Source organism: Gouania willdenowi, chromosome 21 (assembly GCF_900634775.1).
Source record: "Gouania willdenowi chromosome 21, fGouWil2.1, whole genome shotgun sequence".
NCBI lineage: Eukaryota > Metazoa > Chordata > Actinopteri > Blenniiformes > Gobiesocidae > Gouania > Gouania willdenowi.
The window spans coordinates 34,825,443-34,841,915 of NC_041064.1; the positions used below are offsets into that span (position 1 = coordinate 34,825,443).

A 16,473-nucleotide genomic window follows, 5' to 3' on the forward strand; every position below is an offset into this window, starting at 1 on the left:
GTTTTCCAAATTTGATGAGCTGTCATGTCCACCAGATAGAATGTATAGCAGATCTTTTTGTATATTCTGAGAGAGCAGGTGGAGCTGTATTAAATTTCAGTCTCCTATGTGGTGTAGTTCCTGAGTTATTGGAAGCTGAAAATGGGAGTGTCCATATCTCAAAACAGTATTAATTCGATCAAACAAAAAATTTAGTGTGACTATGGAATTATCACGGAACAATTGGTGAAAATGTCTGAATTTTTTGAGACCAAAGTTCGTTGACCATTTGTGAAATGACCCTTTAATTACCAGTAGGCCATTGGCCTTTGACTCCCTGAAGCTTCCATGGAAACTTCGTCTCATCCTGATAAATTATCTTTCTGAAGCGGAAAGTCCTCTGTGTATTGGTTTTAGTTTCACATATTTTCATATTTCGAGTGTATAAATGTTGGCTTTCCTGTCTGGATAAAAGCAGAGGAGGCAAAAGTACTAGTCTTCAGTACTCAAGTAAAAGTATAGATACTTGAATAAAAACTGACTGTGGTAAAACCATTAAAGTTGCTCCTATATCTGAGTAAAATTTTTAAAAAAAGTACATGCTACTAAATGTATTTGGGTAAAAAAAAAAAGTAAAGCAAATGTTCCTTCAATAATAAGACAGGGTTTTAAACCAGCAAATTCCATAACTTTAATTTTTTCAAGAATTTGTAGAATACTGGTACATGGAATTAAATTAGATCTGTTCCCTTTGAACACGTGGAGACACTCATAATTGATACAATATGTAAACAAAATGTGTCAAGGAAAAAAAAAGGTGCAAATGCTAAATTAAACCCAGAGCAGCTTTGAGTTTACATTTTTTGAAGAACTTAGAAATGTTAACCATAAAACTAAGGGACAGAAAAAAGCTCAAACTACCAAAATCTTTCATTTAGTCTTAAGAGAATCATGTTCTCCAGGTTTCTGGAATGGGTCGTGTTGCTGAAAAGCCTTTCACAAGCACCGTCGTGGTTGTCAGGTTGCGTCTTTTTACGTTGTGACGTCATCTTCAAAGGTCTTAAAAGTAACAGGCTCACTTTTAAAATGTAGGAAGTAGAAAGTACCGATATTTGTTTCAAAAAGTAAGGAGGAAAAGTAAAAAGTCGCCAAAAAATAAATACTCAAGTGGAGTACAGATACCAGGAAATACTACTTAAGTACAATACCAAAGTATTTGTACTTGGTTACTTGTCACCTCTGGATAAGTGAGGTGTTGAAATGTGACCTGTGGTACTTCCCTCTTCTTATTTTGGTCTGTGTCACCATGCAGCAGCAGCAGCAGTAGCATTAGCATTAGAGCCGTAGCTCAGTGTGATCAAGTCTTTGGGAAACGTTCTCTTTAAAGTGTGTAACAGTTGGCCAGTTTCTCAGAGACCTTCTCCCCGTCTCCCTCCTTCTCCCGTTTCCTGTCCCCTCTCCTCTGCTCTCCCTCTCTCTGAGTGTTATGTTAAGTAGCAGGCCTGCTTTCTGTCGGCCACCCTCTCCTCCTTGGGTTTCAATTCCAAACATGGTTATCCCTGTGTGGCTCCATCCACGCCCTCCCGCCCTCTGATTCTTCCCTTCTCCTCCAGCTGTTGGTCCCACAGTGCTCCACAGACCAGGAGGAAGACATGATGAGAGGAAATCAGATCCAGCTGTGTCCTCAGAGAAAGTAGATCCATGAGATCTTGGAAAGAGATTTGAAGTGGTTTTGTTTGGGATTGATCTCACAGAGCTCCACAGGTCTTTGGTTTGAAGAGTTCTGTCATGAGTGCAGAGAACGTGACGCTACTGGACAGCCTGTTGTTGGCTCCTGTCTGCGATGGCTGGACCAACAACACAGAAGGTGCCATCTACCACCTGGGCAACACCATCCTGTTCCTGGGTTACATGGGCGGCAGCGGCCCCCACGGGTGCCTCTTCATCTTCGGCTTTTTGTCGCCGGCCTTCCTGTGCCTGACCCTTTGGGGGTGGATGACCATGTGCGGCCTGGACGTCTTCACCTGGAACCTTCTGCTGCTGGTGCTGTGCCTGCTGCAGATCTGCCACCTGCTCTACCGGCTGCACCAGGAGGGCCTAAAGAGCGACGAGCTGACCTGTCTGTACCAGGCCGTGTACCTGCCGCTGGGCGTCCCCGTGCACGTCTTCAAGGAGGTGGCCAACGCCTTTGAGAACAGAGTGGTGGAGCTGAAGGCTGGAGAGACGTACGCTGTAGAGGGAAAGACGCCCATCAACCAGCTGTCCTTTCTGCTGTCTGGAAGGTGTGTGTGTGTGTGTGTGTGTGTGTGTGTGTGTGTGTGTGTGTGTGTGTGTGCGTGTGCGTGTGCGTGTGTGTTGCACACAAAGAGAAATCCCTTCAGAAACGTTGATTATGGAGTAAAACTTCATAGTTTACCAAATGTTTGTGAAATTATCCTTTTTATTGAGGATAAAAGCAGCTTTACATATTTTAAACTCACAAAATCAACATATTATGTATACAGAGCAGTTTGATCTCCTGTGGGCTGCAGATTTTAAGTGGGTAAAATGAGTAATTTCAACATCAATAGGTTGTTTTACCTCCAGGTAGAAATGATGTGTAAATATGTAAAGCACTGAGAATATGCAACAAAGTGACGTATATCAATCCATGCAGGATCTTCACTTCACTTTTTTTTTTTTTCTTTTTTACCATTATGTGGAATATTTTCAGGGAAATTGCAGGTTTTTGGATAAATTTAGTTTTTTCAACTATTTTAGATTAAAATAAATTGGTAGACCAAGTCCTACTATTATTGTGGAGTTTCAATGAATTTGTTTATTTGGAGGGACTGAGATATATCTCAGTCCCTCCAAATAAACAACTACAACAACAACTGACTTATTTGGTGATTTATACAATTATTCATGTTTTCTGACTTTCAATTTCTTCTGTGGTCCAAATTGGAGGCTCTAAAGGGCCAGATTTGGCCCCTGGGCCTTGAGTTTGACACAGGTACTTTATGGTGGAGCCTTTCTATATTCAGGTTATGTAGACTACGGGTTATGACATGAAGGCTTTGGGGGCGGAGCTATGTTTATTGATTGATATTATTATTGGTTAATATTGTACATCAATACAATTTAAATACAACTTATATTTAAAAATAATATTTTTAGCCCTTTTTCAGGTCATGATCTCATTTTTATTTCACAAATTTCTGCCGACCCTAGAGATGTTTTTTCTCTAGAATTATTAGTATTTTTTTTCAATATCATGTTTGTTATACATATTTATTATTAGTGCACAAAGGGATCAGATGTGCCAGTGAAAGTATAGAATACTTTTGTTCGAGATTGTGTGTGGTAAAGAATAATGGTTAAACAATAATAATAATTAAATAAAATATATAATTTAATAAATTAATAGACATTTCAGGCGACTCCATTTTAATTCCAGACCCCTTTGAAAAACACTGGCATGTCCGTTTCCCTCCACACACTTGTTATTAATACCTTTCTTTAATTGTTGAACAGCAACACACACACACACACACACACACACACACACACACACACACCAAACATCTATTATGGCAACATAATAATAATAATAATAATCTCTCCTACTTAAAAAAGTATTGAATACAATTAGAAACAATATTATTTTTTACTTTAAACATTATCTCTAATATTTTAATATATACAATATCCTGCAATTTTAAGGTTTTTTGTTGAATAAAATTTTTTTTAGATGCATCAATATTTCCTACTTTATTAATAATTCTAATGACTCTATTTTGTAATTTTACTAATGTATCTATAATAGTTTGTCCTGCATTTCCCCACACATTTACACAATATGTTAGGTATGGCATAACCAATGAACAGTATATCAAATATAAGCTGTTTTTGTTGAGTAGCTCCCTATCGTTCTATATATCATTAATATGCCTATAGATATGGACACTTTAATGACCTGGCTTCTCTCGTCATTCACATGTGATTTCCATTTTCCTCCTCTCTACCCTTTCTATTTAAAGCAAACCCTCAGGTCTATTCCAGCGTCATTAGCATCCATTATGACCCACATAATGATTTACATTATCTTTATATTCATGTTGAAGATGTTTGTGTTTAAATCATTTGCAGATTATCTTTAAACTGTAAGTGGTATTTATAAATGCATATACAAGTGTATCAGATTAGGTTTTACAGTCAATAGTTTTAGTTTTTAAATGTCTCTATAATGATGTTTTAATGAACATAAAGCAAACCTGTGAGCTTCCAAAAGTTAAAGTGTGATCATGTTTTCATGATGATTGCAATAACCTGTAATAACCTACAATGAAAAGGTTTGTAACAAACTTTAAGAACCTGACGCACAATTTTGGAAACTATAAATACTAAACATTACCACAGAGATAAAAACAATAGATCTCTAGTTCATAGACGGACACCTTCTATCATAGCACAGCAGTTTGTTTACTGATCTGAGGGTCACATGATCAACATTAATATCAGCATTAGAATAATGACCAATCTGAGTATCAATACAGGAAACAACAAATACTTTGTGTGAATTTATGTGATTTTCTGTTTTATTTTTGTACATTTTTTTGTCATTTTGTATATATTTTTTTTCTAATTTTGTGTGGTTTTATTGTCATTGTGTGTGGTAATATTTGTCTTTTGTTGTCCTTTTGTTTATTTTTCTGTTATTTTTGTTGTTTTGTTTGTTGCGGTTCATTTTGTGTATTTCTGTTCGGCTTTTGGTGTATTTTTCTATCATTCTATGTTTTTTTAGAGTCATTTGTGCTTTTTTGGTTTGGGTTTTTTTGGAATTATTCAAATGTATTTGTTGTGTTTTTGAAATCATTTATGTTGTGCTTTTTATCCATTTTATGTGTTTTTGAGTCATTTTTGTTGTCCTTTTACTTTTTTTTTCTTTTTTACCATTTAATGTAGTCATTTTTTAAATTTTGTTGTTTTGTTTTTTGGAGTCAATTTTGTGTATTTTGGTTGTCCTTTTATGTGTTTTTCTTTCCTTTTATGCTTTTTTTTAAAAAACCATTTTTTGTAGTTTTGTTTTTGTCTCAGGATTATGGAGTTCTTTAATTTTATCGTTTTCTCTCATTTTATGTGTTTTTTGAGACCTTTTGAGTACTTTTGTATTTTTTTTTAATGTAGTTTTCTATTATTTTGTCTGTGCATGTACTAGGGCCGTACTAAATTAGACCAAGGGCCACACGTGCAGCCCCAGGCCACCAGATCCTCATATCGCTCTATTTTAACTCATGGCAGGTTGTGTTTGCAGAGCTCAGATCTCCGTCCTGCAGGCGACACAAAGCAGAGGTTGTAAACAGTATTTCAGGCGATGACTCACTACATTTAGACTTCACGGGAGTATTTCATTTTATGGAGAGTCAGAAATGCTGACTGCGCTGAGAGTAGAATCTAAATTAGAAACTCAAACAGCAAAGAGAGAAAGGCAAGTTTGACACAAAAGTGTCAAAGCGACACGTTATACAAGCTTACGTTTAGTTTATTCATATTGTCACATGAAAAATTTAACCTGTTGAAGGATACGATCCAACCCGTGGCTCACAGGAAGATATTATACACAATCTTTTAATCCTTTATAAGTATTATCAGTGACATGTCGTGACCACTAGGGCTGGGTAGGCACGTTGCAAATCGAGACCACCAATGACAATTTCATATGTTTCTGCTGTCAAGTGTTAATTCAATTCAAATCAATTTTATTTGTATGAAGCAATTTACAACAGTCATCTCAATGCGCTTATCAAAATAATAAATTCATAATAAGAAAGAAAAAAACCCAACAAGATCCACATGAACAAGCATTTAGCCATCTAACAAAATCAACATCATAAACACCATTAAAGAAACATAAACAATTATTTAATATAGCCTCCATACTCTCCCAACAACATATATCTCATGACACGACAGCACATCTGTTGTTTGCGTTGGAAACACAGAAACACAGAGAAAATGACAACAACTTAGAACAGCCTCAGTGAGGAGCATCCACAAAGTCAATCCTTCCTTTTATACCATTCACTAGTGTTGTGGTGGTCAAGACCGGTCTTGGTCTCGAGACCGGTCTCGAGACCAAATTTTAAAGGTCTTGGTCTTGTCTCGGACTCTGAAGCATTTTGACTCGGTCTTGTCTTGGACTCGGGCTGCCCGGACTCGGGATTTTCCGTCAAGACCGTTCGAGACCAGAACTAATTCCTGCTATTTTAAACTTTTTTATAATGTGATAATAACACGGAGAAGAACGGGATAAAACAATCCTTTATTCATTAATTAATCCACCCCGTATAATGACCACAACCTTCCTTATTGTGACTGAGTGACGTGTGTGACACATTCATACTGTGTGGCTCCGGTGTCAGTTTGGACCGCGGAGCGCAAGGGAGAAATGAACTAATCACCGGTAAAAATCCCAGTAAAACTCCTGAAAACAATCACCAGTAATAAATATTATCTCCCTGGTAAAGACAGTAGCTCTAATAACTGGTAAAATGATAAACTGATGATATTACAGCCTGTGAATGCTGGATAGGGGACGCACTTACTCTGCCTCTGGGTCCTAGTGCCAGCCGAGCGGTGAAGCCTGTTCCGTTTACCGTGTTTACTGAGGTCCGTGTGTGTTTAATAAGTCCGTGTGTGTTTAATAAGTTTGTGTGTGTTTAATAAATCCGTGTGTGTCCGTGTGAAAGTCTGCATGTTTATGCATCTGTCCATCCACTCTTTTCATTATATCCATGTCTTTTAAGGCTTTATTACATAATGTCGGCTGTAGTCCGGGCCGCCGCCATCTTGGTTTATGTCGTCACCAGCGCGTCATCGCCGCAGAGTTGCACTCAAATAATATTAAATATTTTTAAAGTGGTGGTTTTTCTGTGACTTTAGACTCCAATTACATGTATGTATATAATATGTTCCCCACAATATAAACAGGTTCAAAATATAATTATTTTTTATAGTTTCTGTTTCCACTGTATCCAGAATAATAATAATAATTATATATATATATATATATATATATATATATATATATATATATATATATATATATAATAACTATTGATTAATTTGTTACATGACTTTTCCAGGGTTTGAGTTTGTTTTATTTAGTTTCACATCTACCTGTAGCTCTATGTTTTTTACACTGCTGACAACTTGTTTTTAGTTTTATTTCAGAAAGTTTCACTTTTACAGTTACAGTTGGAAATCTTTGTGAATTGAATATCCAGTTATATTACAGCAACCAAATTAAACTATATCAACTAAGTGAATTAATAAAAATAACCTGTGTAAAGGCTTTTTCAAACTAAAATCTTATCTTGTGAAATCTGTGACCTGTTAAACCTGAACAACTGAAAGAATCAGAATAAAGAATCATTATTTCTTGGCAGAAATGCTTTTAAACACTTGCTGTACATTCAGCTGACATAAAAATCTTGTTTTCAAATATGTAGAATAATTGTGAATGTATCAGTAGCAGTAGTAGTTTTAATATTTTAGTTAATTTTTTGCAGGCACCTTTTTTTTTGTCCGTCAAATGTATTTAAAATAAACTAAAATTAAAGAGAGATGTTATTTAACTGTTGAACCTTGCCATAATTTTATTTATTTTTTTAAATTGAAAAAAAAAATGTTTATGGTCTTGGTCTTGGTCTTGGTCTCGGTTTGTCTCGGTCTTGGTCTTGACTCGGTCTCGGCTCCCGAAAGTCTTGGTCTTGTCTTGGTCTCGGTGCATTCTGGTCTCGGGCAAGTCTTGGTCTCGGATAGTGCGGTCTTGAACACAACACTACCATTCACTGTAGAAAATACCAACAATGTTCTAACCTTACCTTTGCTGAAGGTCTGGTAACTCAGGTGTTGGTCTCCATCTTTTAAAAGCTGTCGTTTTTCCTCATAAAAAAGTTTCTCTATCATCACTGGCGCTGTCATCCTGACTGTAGTGTTATCCCGCCCACTAGCTAGAGAACGTAGCAGCAGCGGTCATGTGATATCAATTCACTAATGCACTGTGATCTTACGTATAGCATTTAGCATAGCGCGGTTACGTGCAAAGGCAGCTCTCTATGCTGCCTTTGGATGTAAATGGTTGTCATCTTGGGGACCTGACTGAGCATGCGCAAACACGTAAAAACACGCAATGGGAATGGAGGCAGAGGAGCGACGTGCCTTTGGGAGGGGGCGTGGATGCTTTCAAACTTATAGGTACTGTAGGCTATTGGAAATGGAAAAATAAATAATTTATAATTATATTATAATTAAAACAAATAATCAAAATATCAATTCACCCTTGGGTAGGCACTGCCTACCTTGCCTACCCTGACGGCACGTCACTGAGTATTATATACTTAATTCTAAATCTTTAGATAAAATACCTCCTACATAAGTTCAATATGTTTATGGATCAATGCATTGTTCCCAGTAGTGATTAATATCTATGAATGCTAAAGTAAAACACAGGAATGCATGAATTAATATAAAGGAATCATCCACTGGTTTTACAATTGTGTTTCATAATGTTCTTGCTAGAAGAGCTGTGCCTTAAATAAAACATATTGGTAAGTATAAGCATAATCTTTTATTCGTTAAATTTTGGAATAGAGCGCTTCACAGAGTCTGTGGGCGGGTTGATGAGGAGCGTTAATAACTGAAAGTGGGACAAAAACATGCAGATTGTTTTCAATGTTTTGTTAATAATTCAGGTTTCAGTGCGTTTGTTTCATCTTCAGCTTCTTTAAACATTCTAAATGTATCACTGACAATCCTATCAACAGTCATTAAAGCAATGCATAGATTTTAACCCATCCTCTATCAGATACTGTGTATATACACATTATAGCAAATACAGACATGGACTTATTTATTATCTTTAGTTCATTCTTAAACATCTTTCTACCGTAACATTTTATTGTGATTCACGTCTATAACTCACAGTCTTCAGTATGTTTGCAGTGCAGTGGCAGCGTTCATTCATAAAAACATGCAAAGTGTTCTCATCAGAGAATATTTACCTTTAGCAACAAGCTAATGTGATGGTGTTAGTGATAACCAAAGACAATGGTGAGAAATATTCATCCTCTGTATTTGCTTTTAGTTTTTTGTCAGGAAGGTGAGGTGTTGAGGTGCGTGTGTGTGTTTAGACCCAAAACAAACTCAAACAAGGACAAACTGAAATTCCAACAAAATGTATTAAAATCCAAAGTTGGACAAAAACAAACCTTAGGAACAAGATCATTCAGAGAGCGCAAACCTCCACCAAGCTCCAAATCTCTTCTTTTCCAGATATTATCAGTTATCTGGATCAATGATCCTGATCATGTACCCCAATAAATGTATATTACTAACCATACAGTATCTCCAAATCTATAGGAAGGCCAGTTTTTTCAAGTAATCGCAATGAAAAACGCAATCCACGTCCGATATAGATTAAACTTGGTCAATTATGAATCGAAATGTGATTTTTATTTTTTTAAATTTTGCCAGTAAAGAGAGATAGAGAATTTTAGATATTTGAAACTGATCCAGAATCAATATATTGATCCAGATTCCCTCTAAAATTTTATGAAATCTATGATGGTGTAAGATTTATCTTTGGTTAAGATCCATACATATTTTTGATGTAATTCACAAAAAGGGGCTATAACCAGAGCATAAGCGTGCGTGCGTGTGTGTGTGCGTGTGTGTGTGTGTGTGTGTGTGTGTGAGTGACCAAAAGACACAATTTGCACCAGGTCGATTGTTGAAATGCACACTTTGATTATGGCAACAGCTCTCAGCTTCTGATTGGGAGCTTATAAGCATTTCACACTCACGGAAATCTCACTCTCGTTAGATCTAGATTATTTTTACCGTTGGATCATTGAAAGATTTTTTTGCGTAAACGTAGTATAACGAGGTAAAAATGCTGAGTTAGCTGCTAAAGCTAATGCTGCACACGAGCTAAAATTATGTTTTTTCCCGACTTTTCAAACTGTTTATTTTAGCGGCCTGTCCATCTTGTGCACTTCCTTCAAACTTGTAAATTGAATTAAAATAATAGCTTAATAAAAATAATGATGGACCTGGTTAGAGAATGGTGTAACTCGTAAATTTACTTTTTCAAAGTGAGAACTCATACTGTCCTTTTCACACTCGGAAATGTCATTATTACATTATATGCTTTACAAAAACTCAAAGACTCTTTACAGTTGTTAAAACAACTGCATAAGTCAAAAAGAAAATAACAACAGTAAAAATAAATACATAACAAATCTTTGGAGGAGTGTGGAAGCAGAGGAGGTCTGTCGCTTTGATGCTGCTTCTTCTCCCATCTGTTTTATAAAAGTGCTGAGATATGTGCATCATTCCCAGTTTGAGTCCGAATCCCGCCCTCTGGAGAACCAGGTGGCCGGCGTTTTTGTCAACCAGGGGTCACCTGTGTGGAAACAAGAGGACTGTCCTTGCTCTGATACTGCTGCTGAGCTGCTTCCTTCGGTTTTTAAAAGTGCTCAGATCGGCCAAAATCTGCATCAGCGGAAAACCCTGGTCCCTCCTTGAGTCCAAATATGTGTAATATTAATAATATAAACACTATTAAAACACTAAAGTACTCTGGAATAAAATGATCAACGCTGTTGTAATTATTAACAGTGAACCAGCTTGTTGACGTTTATCTCCCTCTCGACCTATGACCCCCCCACGTCGCTCATAAGTATTTTATTTTTTATTCTAAAGTGTTTTTCATTTCGTGTGTTATTTAAGTTTAAACAGCTTCCTACTTTTTGATGTATTTTTGTTTGGATTTTAATCAAAAGTCAGCAGCTTATCAAGAGTCAAAAGGTCGAAACTGATACTTGAAGATGAGAAACCATTTCCTTGATTTCATTCACAGCCTGATGAGAACCAAAACCTTAGCAGATATCAGATGTTTAAAATAAAGTGAAGGTCAGAGTGCTGGATTATTTCACCGAGCAGAAGGTTTTGTTTTAAATAAAGTTTTATCTGATGAAAGATGGTGCTTAAGTTAATATTTAGCCTTTGTGGTACTTGATAGTCGTCATTAGCTCCTCCAGCACAGACATTTGTTCTTTCTGGCTCAGAGCGCTTTGTTAAAGTGACCACAGACTTCCTCTTTTTGATTGATTCTTTCTTCATCCCAGGGTCATTTTTAGCCTCCCATGACGCACATTTTCTCTGTCTGTCTCTCACTGAATCAGGATCAATGTGTCTTTGGAGGGTCAGTTTCTGCATTTCATCCATGGTCACCAGTTCCTGGATTCGCCTGAGTGGGAGTCTCTGAGGCCCAACGAGGAGGGAACGTTTCAGGTTGGTTTGTTTATTCCTCACAAAACAAAAATATTTAATGAAATTACATCGTTTTTTAATGATGACGATTGTTCAAGTACATTTGCTGTCATCTGAATGTTTGTTAGCGGTTAGCTCAGCTGCGCTAATTAGGCACAAAGCCTTGGAGCAGCACAAACCAGTTTACTACATCAGGGGTTCTCAACCTTGGGGTTGCGAGACACTGGGAGGGGGGTCGCCAGATACCTTAGAGAAATTAAGAATATTTTTTTCTGCAACTACACCAAACTTGCCATATTTTACCCTTTTTTCCACTTACAAGACATTTTCAGCACTTATAAACCCTTTCCACTACTTTTACACCTAATGTTCCATATAATGACCCATTATTGTCACCTTTAACCTCTTTTCACCATATTTCAGGCTTATTCATGCTCATCAATTTAACAACGTTCATGATTTGTCATGCCTAGAATTTGCCAGTTCAAACTAATTGTTCCAATATTGACACTCAGTGGTCAAACGTTTTCATTACAGTTTTCCCAAATTAATTTAAAAAATACAATTCTTAATATAATGTACACAATATATTTATAAGTGGTATAAAACTGCAGTGACAGTACAAAATATATATGAATTAATTTGTTGTTCTTTTGAAAATACAAGTTATTTTTTTGGCGCCGAGTCATGTGGCCATCATCTTCCTTTCAAGGCCATGTTAAAATGTGATTGAGATTTTTTTTTTTTATACAAAATACTTTTCTGCTGCTTTGATTCTAACATATTACTGTTAGTTACATTTCAGAGCCTCAGGTGTGTAGTATAAGTTTTCAGTAAAATGGTCCCAAATTTTTGAGATTTTAGGTTTTTCTTCTGTTGTGCAATTTTTCTTCACAATGTAAATGTTAAAGTGACACTGCACCCAGCAGTTCATGTAAGGCAGAAAAAATGAAGCACAAAGCGGCCGCTTTCTTCTCGAGATTTATGCTTGTATTTTAATAATTTGTAACTTTTAAACTTTAAGCTAATGCAGTGCGACGTGGGCCAGCACCTGCATTCTCACTTGCATTTTCCTCTGGAAATGAAAAAATTTACAGTTACACACGTTGTTGTTAGCGGTGGTGCGACTCTCAAGACTGTCTATATATTTAATTATACTTTTTCTTTTGCCCCGCCTCGCAAGGATCTCAAACTCCGCCTTTGCTTCCAGGTAACCATGACCGCGGAGGAGGACTCTCGCTACGTATCATGGCGTCGCCGCCGCCTCTACATGGTGCTCTCTAAGGAGCGCTACATCGCCCGACTTTTCTCCGTCATGCTGGGATACGACATTGCCGAGAAGCTCTACAACCTCAACAATAAGCTGTACATAAAAAGTGGCGTGCTGCTGGATATCCGCCTGCCGAGCCTCTACCACGTGCTGGCTCCGTCTTCACACGGCAGCGAGGGCGGGAGCTTTGGTGATGGCGCCATTTTCAAGGAAACGCACAGTGAGCAGACACCAGCCAACCAGAGCTCAGAGCCACTTGGACCAAAGAAGAACGACGAAGCCCGGGAACCTCAGCATGACCACTATCAGCACCCGTGGGCGTCAGACCCAGAGCTGCCCTCTGGTGAGGACTCCACCAGTCTGGTTCTGGAGGACTTTGCTGATGTGGCGGGCTCCTTAGTGGAGTACGGCAGTGAATATTTGAGGTAGAAGGCAGGATGTGGGCGCTAACACACGGGGTCACCTCTTAACGTTCATGTAAGTACTGCACCTGGGGGCGGAGCTTGGCATGGGCTCAGCGTGTGTGTATGGAAGGCCTGCAGCGCACAACTAACAACATTGCATCTCACGTCATTAATGGACACAACAACAACAGCAGCAGCAGCAGCAGCAGCAGCAGCAGCAGCAGCAGCAGCTGTGTGATGATCACATGCTTTTAATCTAAGCCACAGATGGGCAACTTTTATCACTAAAAACATGTTTGTCTGATCCAAGGGTCACATGATTAACATTTATGTCAACATTTAAAATAATGACTAATCTGAGCATTAACACAGGAAACAACACAAAGTTTGTGTGTATTACACTCATTTTTGCATTATTTTGGATTATTTTGTATATTTTGGCATCATTTAGTGTGATGTTATTGTTGTTATGTGTGTTATGGGTCATTTTGTGTATTATTGTTGTCCCTTTGGGCCTGTACTATGAAACTGGATATCTTCTAACAATGGGCAGCTCATTGTACAAGAGAACTGATTGGTCAGAAGGCGGGACTTATCTTATCCACTTCTCAAGCTTTTTTGCTTCAGCCTACTCCTTTCATTACTATTCCAATGATGATCAAATAAACTAGACTAAATAAATAAATAAGCTGGTTGCGACCAGGTTAGGTGTTCAGCCTAAGTTACCATGGTGATTTAGCCCCGTAAGACGTTAACCAGTGTCGTATTACAGCACACACACCAGTTAAATCCCAGAAGTTTGTGCGATAAAAGGAAATCTAGCTTCGTAATACAGGACCTTTGTGTGTTATTCTGTAAATATAATTTTTTTTAAATATTTTTGTGCAACTTTTTTTGTTATTGTTTTGTATGTTATTGGGGTTATAGTATATTTTTCTATTATCGTTTTTGTGTGTGTTTTTATGCGTGTGTCTGTGTGATGAATCATTTTTATTGTCTTTTTCTGTAATATATATATATATATTTTTTTTTTGTACAATTTTTTTTTCTTTATTGTTTTGTATGTTTTTGGGTCATTTAGCATAATTTTTATCTTATTTTCATGTATTTGCCTTTTTGTTTTGTATATATTTTTAGTCATTATGTGTATTTTGTTGTTGTTTTGTGTAATTTCTTGTGTTTCTTTGACTAACTTTGTGTATTTTTCCTGTCATTTTGCTGGTTTTTGGGGTCATTTTTTGTTTACTTTGAGGACTGCATGTTCCCATGTCTGATCTAAGCGACAGGTGGATACTTTAACATTTCAGCTTTATTTTGATCACGTCGTTGAAGCATATCTTTGTTTTGTTAAAGCTTTGATTGTCGTCTTTGAGCTGTAAAGAGTGCTTTGTGCTACAGTGGATGTGGTGCAATGTGTAGAAGCTGATGTTTTTTTATGTTATAAAAGTGCTGCTCTGGGTTCTGTGATGACCCTGAAACTCTGCGCCATGATTCCAATGTGTCCTTCTGTCCTAACTCAGGTGACTGCCTCGTGGATCTACCGCCTCGGTTCCTGAGAGGTCGAGCACCGCTGGCTCCCACTGACACGCCCAAACTGTGACAGCAGAGATCTGAGCTCTGCAGGACCACACTGTGAATGTGGCACAGATGCCTTTTTATTCTCTTATTGCTCTGACACGGTTTTACAGCATGACAACAAAAAAGCCACCAGTCAAGATAAAAAAACAACTATTTTCCTGATATGACTTCCTCCAGCTTCAAGTGGACGATGTTAAAAAGATGTAAAATGGAAATATTTACAGACTTTTAAATATTTCTGATGTTCATTAGTGATAAAATGAGGCAACACTAAAGACCATGAGATAGATTCATCTGTTCACATCTCAGGTCTACATCAACATCCTTTCATTTATAGACTTTAATCTCAATCATATTTCATATTTAAAGAACTTAGTTTGTGTCACAAACAGGGGAAACACATTCAGAGCACATTTCAACTCTTTTTAAAGAGTTTGGACGTTAGGGTTTTCTTTCCAGGGTTGATTGAAGGTAGAAAGTTTGTTTCAGTCTTCCTGTCATGTTGTCATAGTTCTGTTTCTCTGAATGATTTATTGAATCTGTTGTTGTTTCATCATCATGATGACCTTCTTTTCTGTCCTGTTAACTGTTTTTTTTAAATGTTAAAACACACTTTAATTGTGTATTTTTTTTTTTTTTTGTGTCTTTTTCAACAGTCAATGAGATTTAAATGCACTGAAATACAAATTAAAATATCTTTCTGACAGAATGATGGGCTTTTCTTTGGCTGTCATTGTTATGACACAATTATTGACTTCACTGACAATGATTTACTTATATTTGCACTTTATGAATTTATTCAAAACAGGAACTTTGGCTGGTCTGAAAATCAGAGGGACCTGCAGGCATTAGCAGTTATTATCTGCCTCGACATTAGATGCCTTTACTGCGGACCACATGCGGCCCTCGGTCTAACTTTGTGCGACCCCCAAAGTAAAGGCACAAAAAGACTCCAAAAATACCAAGAGCCTGTAGTACAAAGCTGGATTTCCTCTTATTGCGCTAAATTCCGGGATTTATTCCATGTATCCTGTACTACAACGGTTGCTAACATCTTACCGGGATAAATATCCATGGTAACTTAGGCTTAGCACTAACCTGATCAGGAGTAGGTTAAGATGTGGATAAGGTTCAAGCCAGCATAGTGGTCAGGCCGCTCTCTTCTTCTTCCTGGGCCAGCTGGACAAACCACGTTGGGAAGGTGGGCCGGCGCATAGACGCATTCGGAGCTCTGAACTGCGGGCCCTGTGAGCAGCTTGTGGAAATGCCTTGCGCCACAGAGGTGGAGATGGAGCCGGGTCTTTTTTCGTGGAAGACAGAGGCGGAGGGCCTCATCGTCCTTCTTTTTGGCCTCATAGCGCCATTGCATGGAAACCAACGCAGAGCCAAAAATCCCCTCCGGGACTACGGGCATGTCCAAGATGTCGTTCTTCGCCCCGTCAGAGAAGTTAGCCAGGTCGAGCCACCGCACCATAGTGCCCATCGCTCTCTCTGTGGCTTGGACCGCACAGCACTGGACATGGAGACACATGTCTGTGACCATCTCCTCCCATCTGGCTGGGTCCTGAGTCAGCCCAAAGTCTTCGCACAGCTCAGCCTAGTAGGCTGTGAGCAGGGAGAGGATATTGAGTGCCCTGGCCATGAACGCAGCCGCCTTGTACATCACTGCGGACTGGAGAAGGTCTGTCTTGGATGGCAGGCTGGGCTTCCATGGGGACACCACTGACAGTCGAGGAAGATAAGCACTGCAATGAGTGGTTCCACCGGAGGCATCTACTGCAGCCCCAGACTCTCTATCGCCTCGCAGTCAAGGAATGAGGTACCGGAATTCTGCTGCTGAAGGGTCAGTCCTTCAAGGAAGATGCCATTCCTTCGAGCAGCTCAGGGAAGAAAGGGAGTGAGGGGAGTCTCTTTCTCTTTCTC

The 16,473-nt window shown here is 38.2% G+C and overlaps 1 protein-coding gene across 1 annotated transcript; it reads left to right on the plus strand.

Moving 5' to 3' along the window:
* The first annotated feature begins 1,600 nt into the window (after positions 1 to 1,600).
* popdc2 (popeye domain cAMP effector 2) lies at positions 1,601 to 15,126 on the plus strand. The gene is made up of 4 exons (XM_028436539.1): positions 1,601 to 2,261; positions 11,211 to 11,319; positions 12,509 to 13,045; positions 14,493 to 15,126. The coding sequence occupies exons 1-3, from the start codon at positions 1,768 to 1,770 to the stop codon at positions 12,995 to 12,997; spliced, it is 1,092 nt and encodes a 363-aa protein (XP_028292340.1). The 5' UTR covers positions 1,601 to 1,767; the 3' UTR covers positions 12,998 to 13,045; positions 14,493 to 15,126.
* Positions 15,127 to 16,473: the final 1,347 nt, after the last annotated feature.

Coding starts and splice junctions, on each gene's coding strand:
- popdc2 (XM_028436539.1), top strand. CDS start 1,768: ATGAGTGCAGAGAACGTGACGCTACTGGACAGCCTGTTGTTGGCTCCT. Junction 2,262..11,210: donor TCCTTTCTGCTGTCTGGAAG/GTGTGTGTGTGT, acceptor TCACTGAATCAG/GATCAATGTGTCTTTGGAGG. Junction 11,320..12,508: donor ACGAGGAGGGAACGTTTCAG/GTTGGTTTGTTT, acceptor CTTTGCTTCCAG/GTAACCATGACCGCGGAGGA.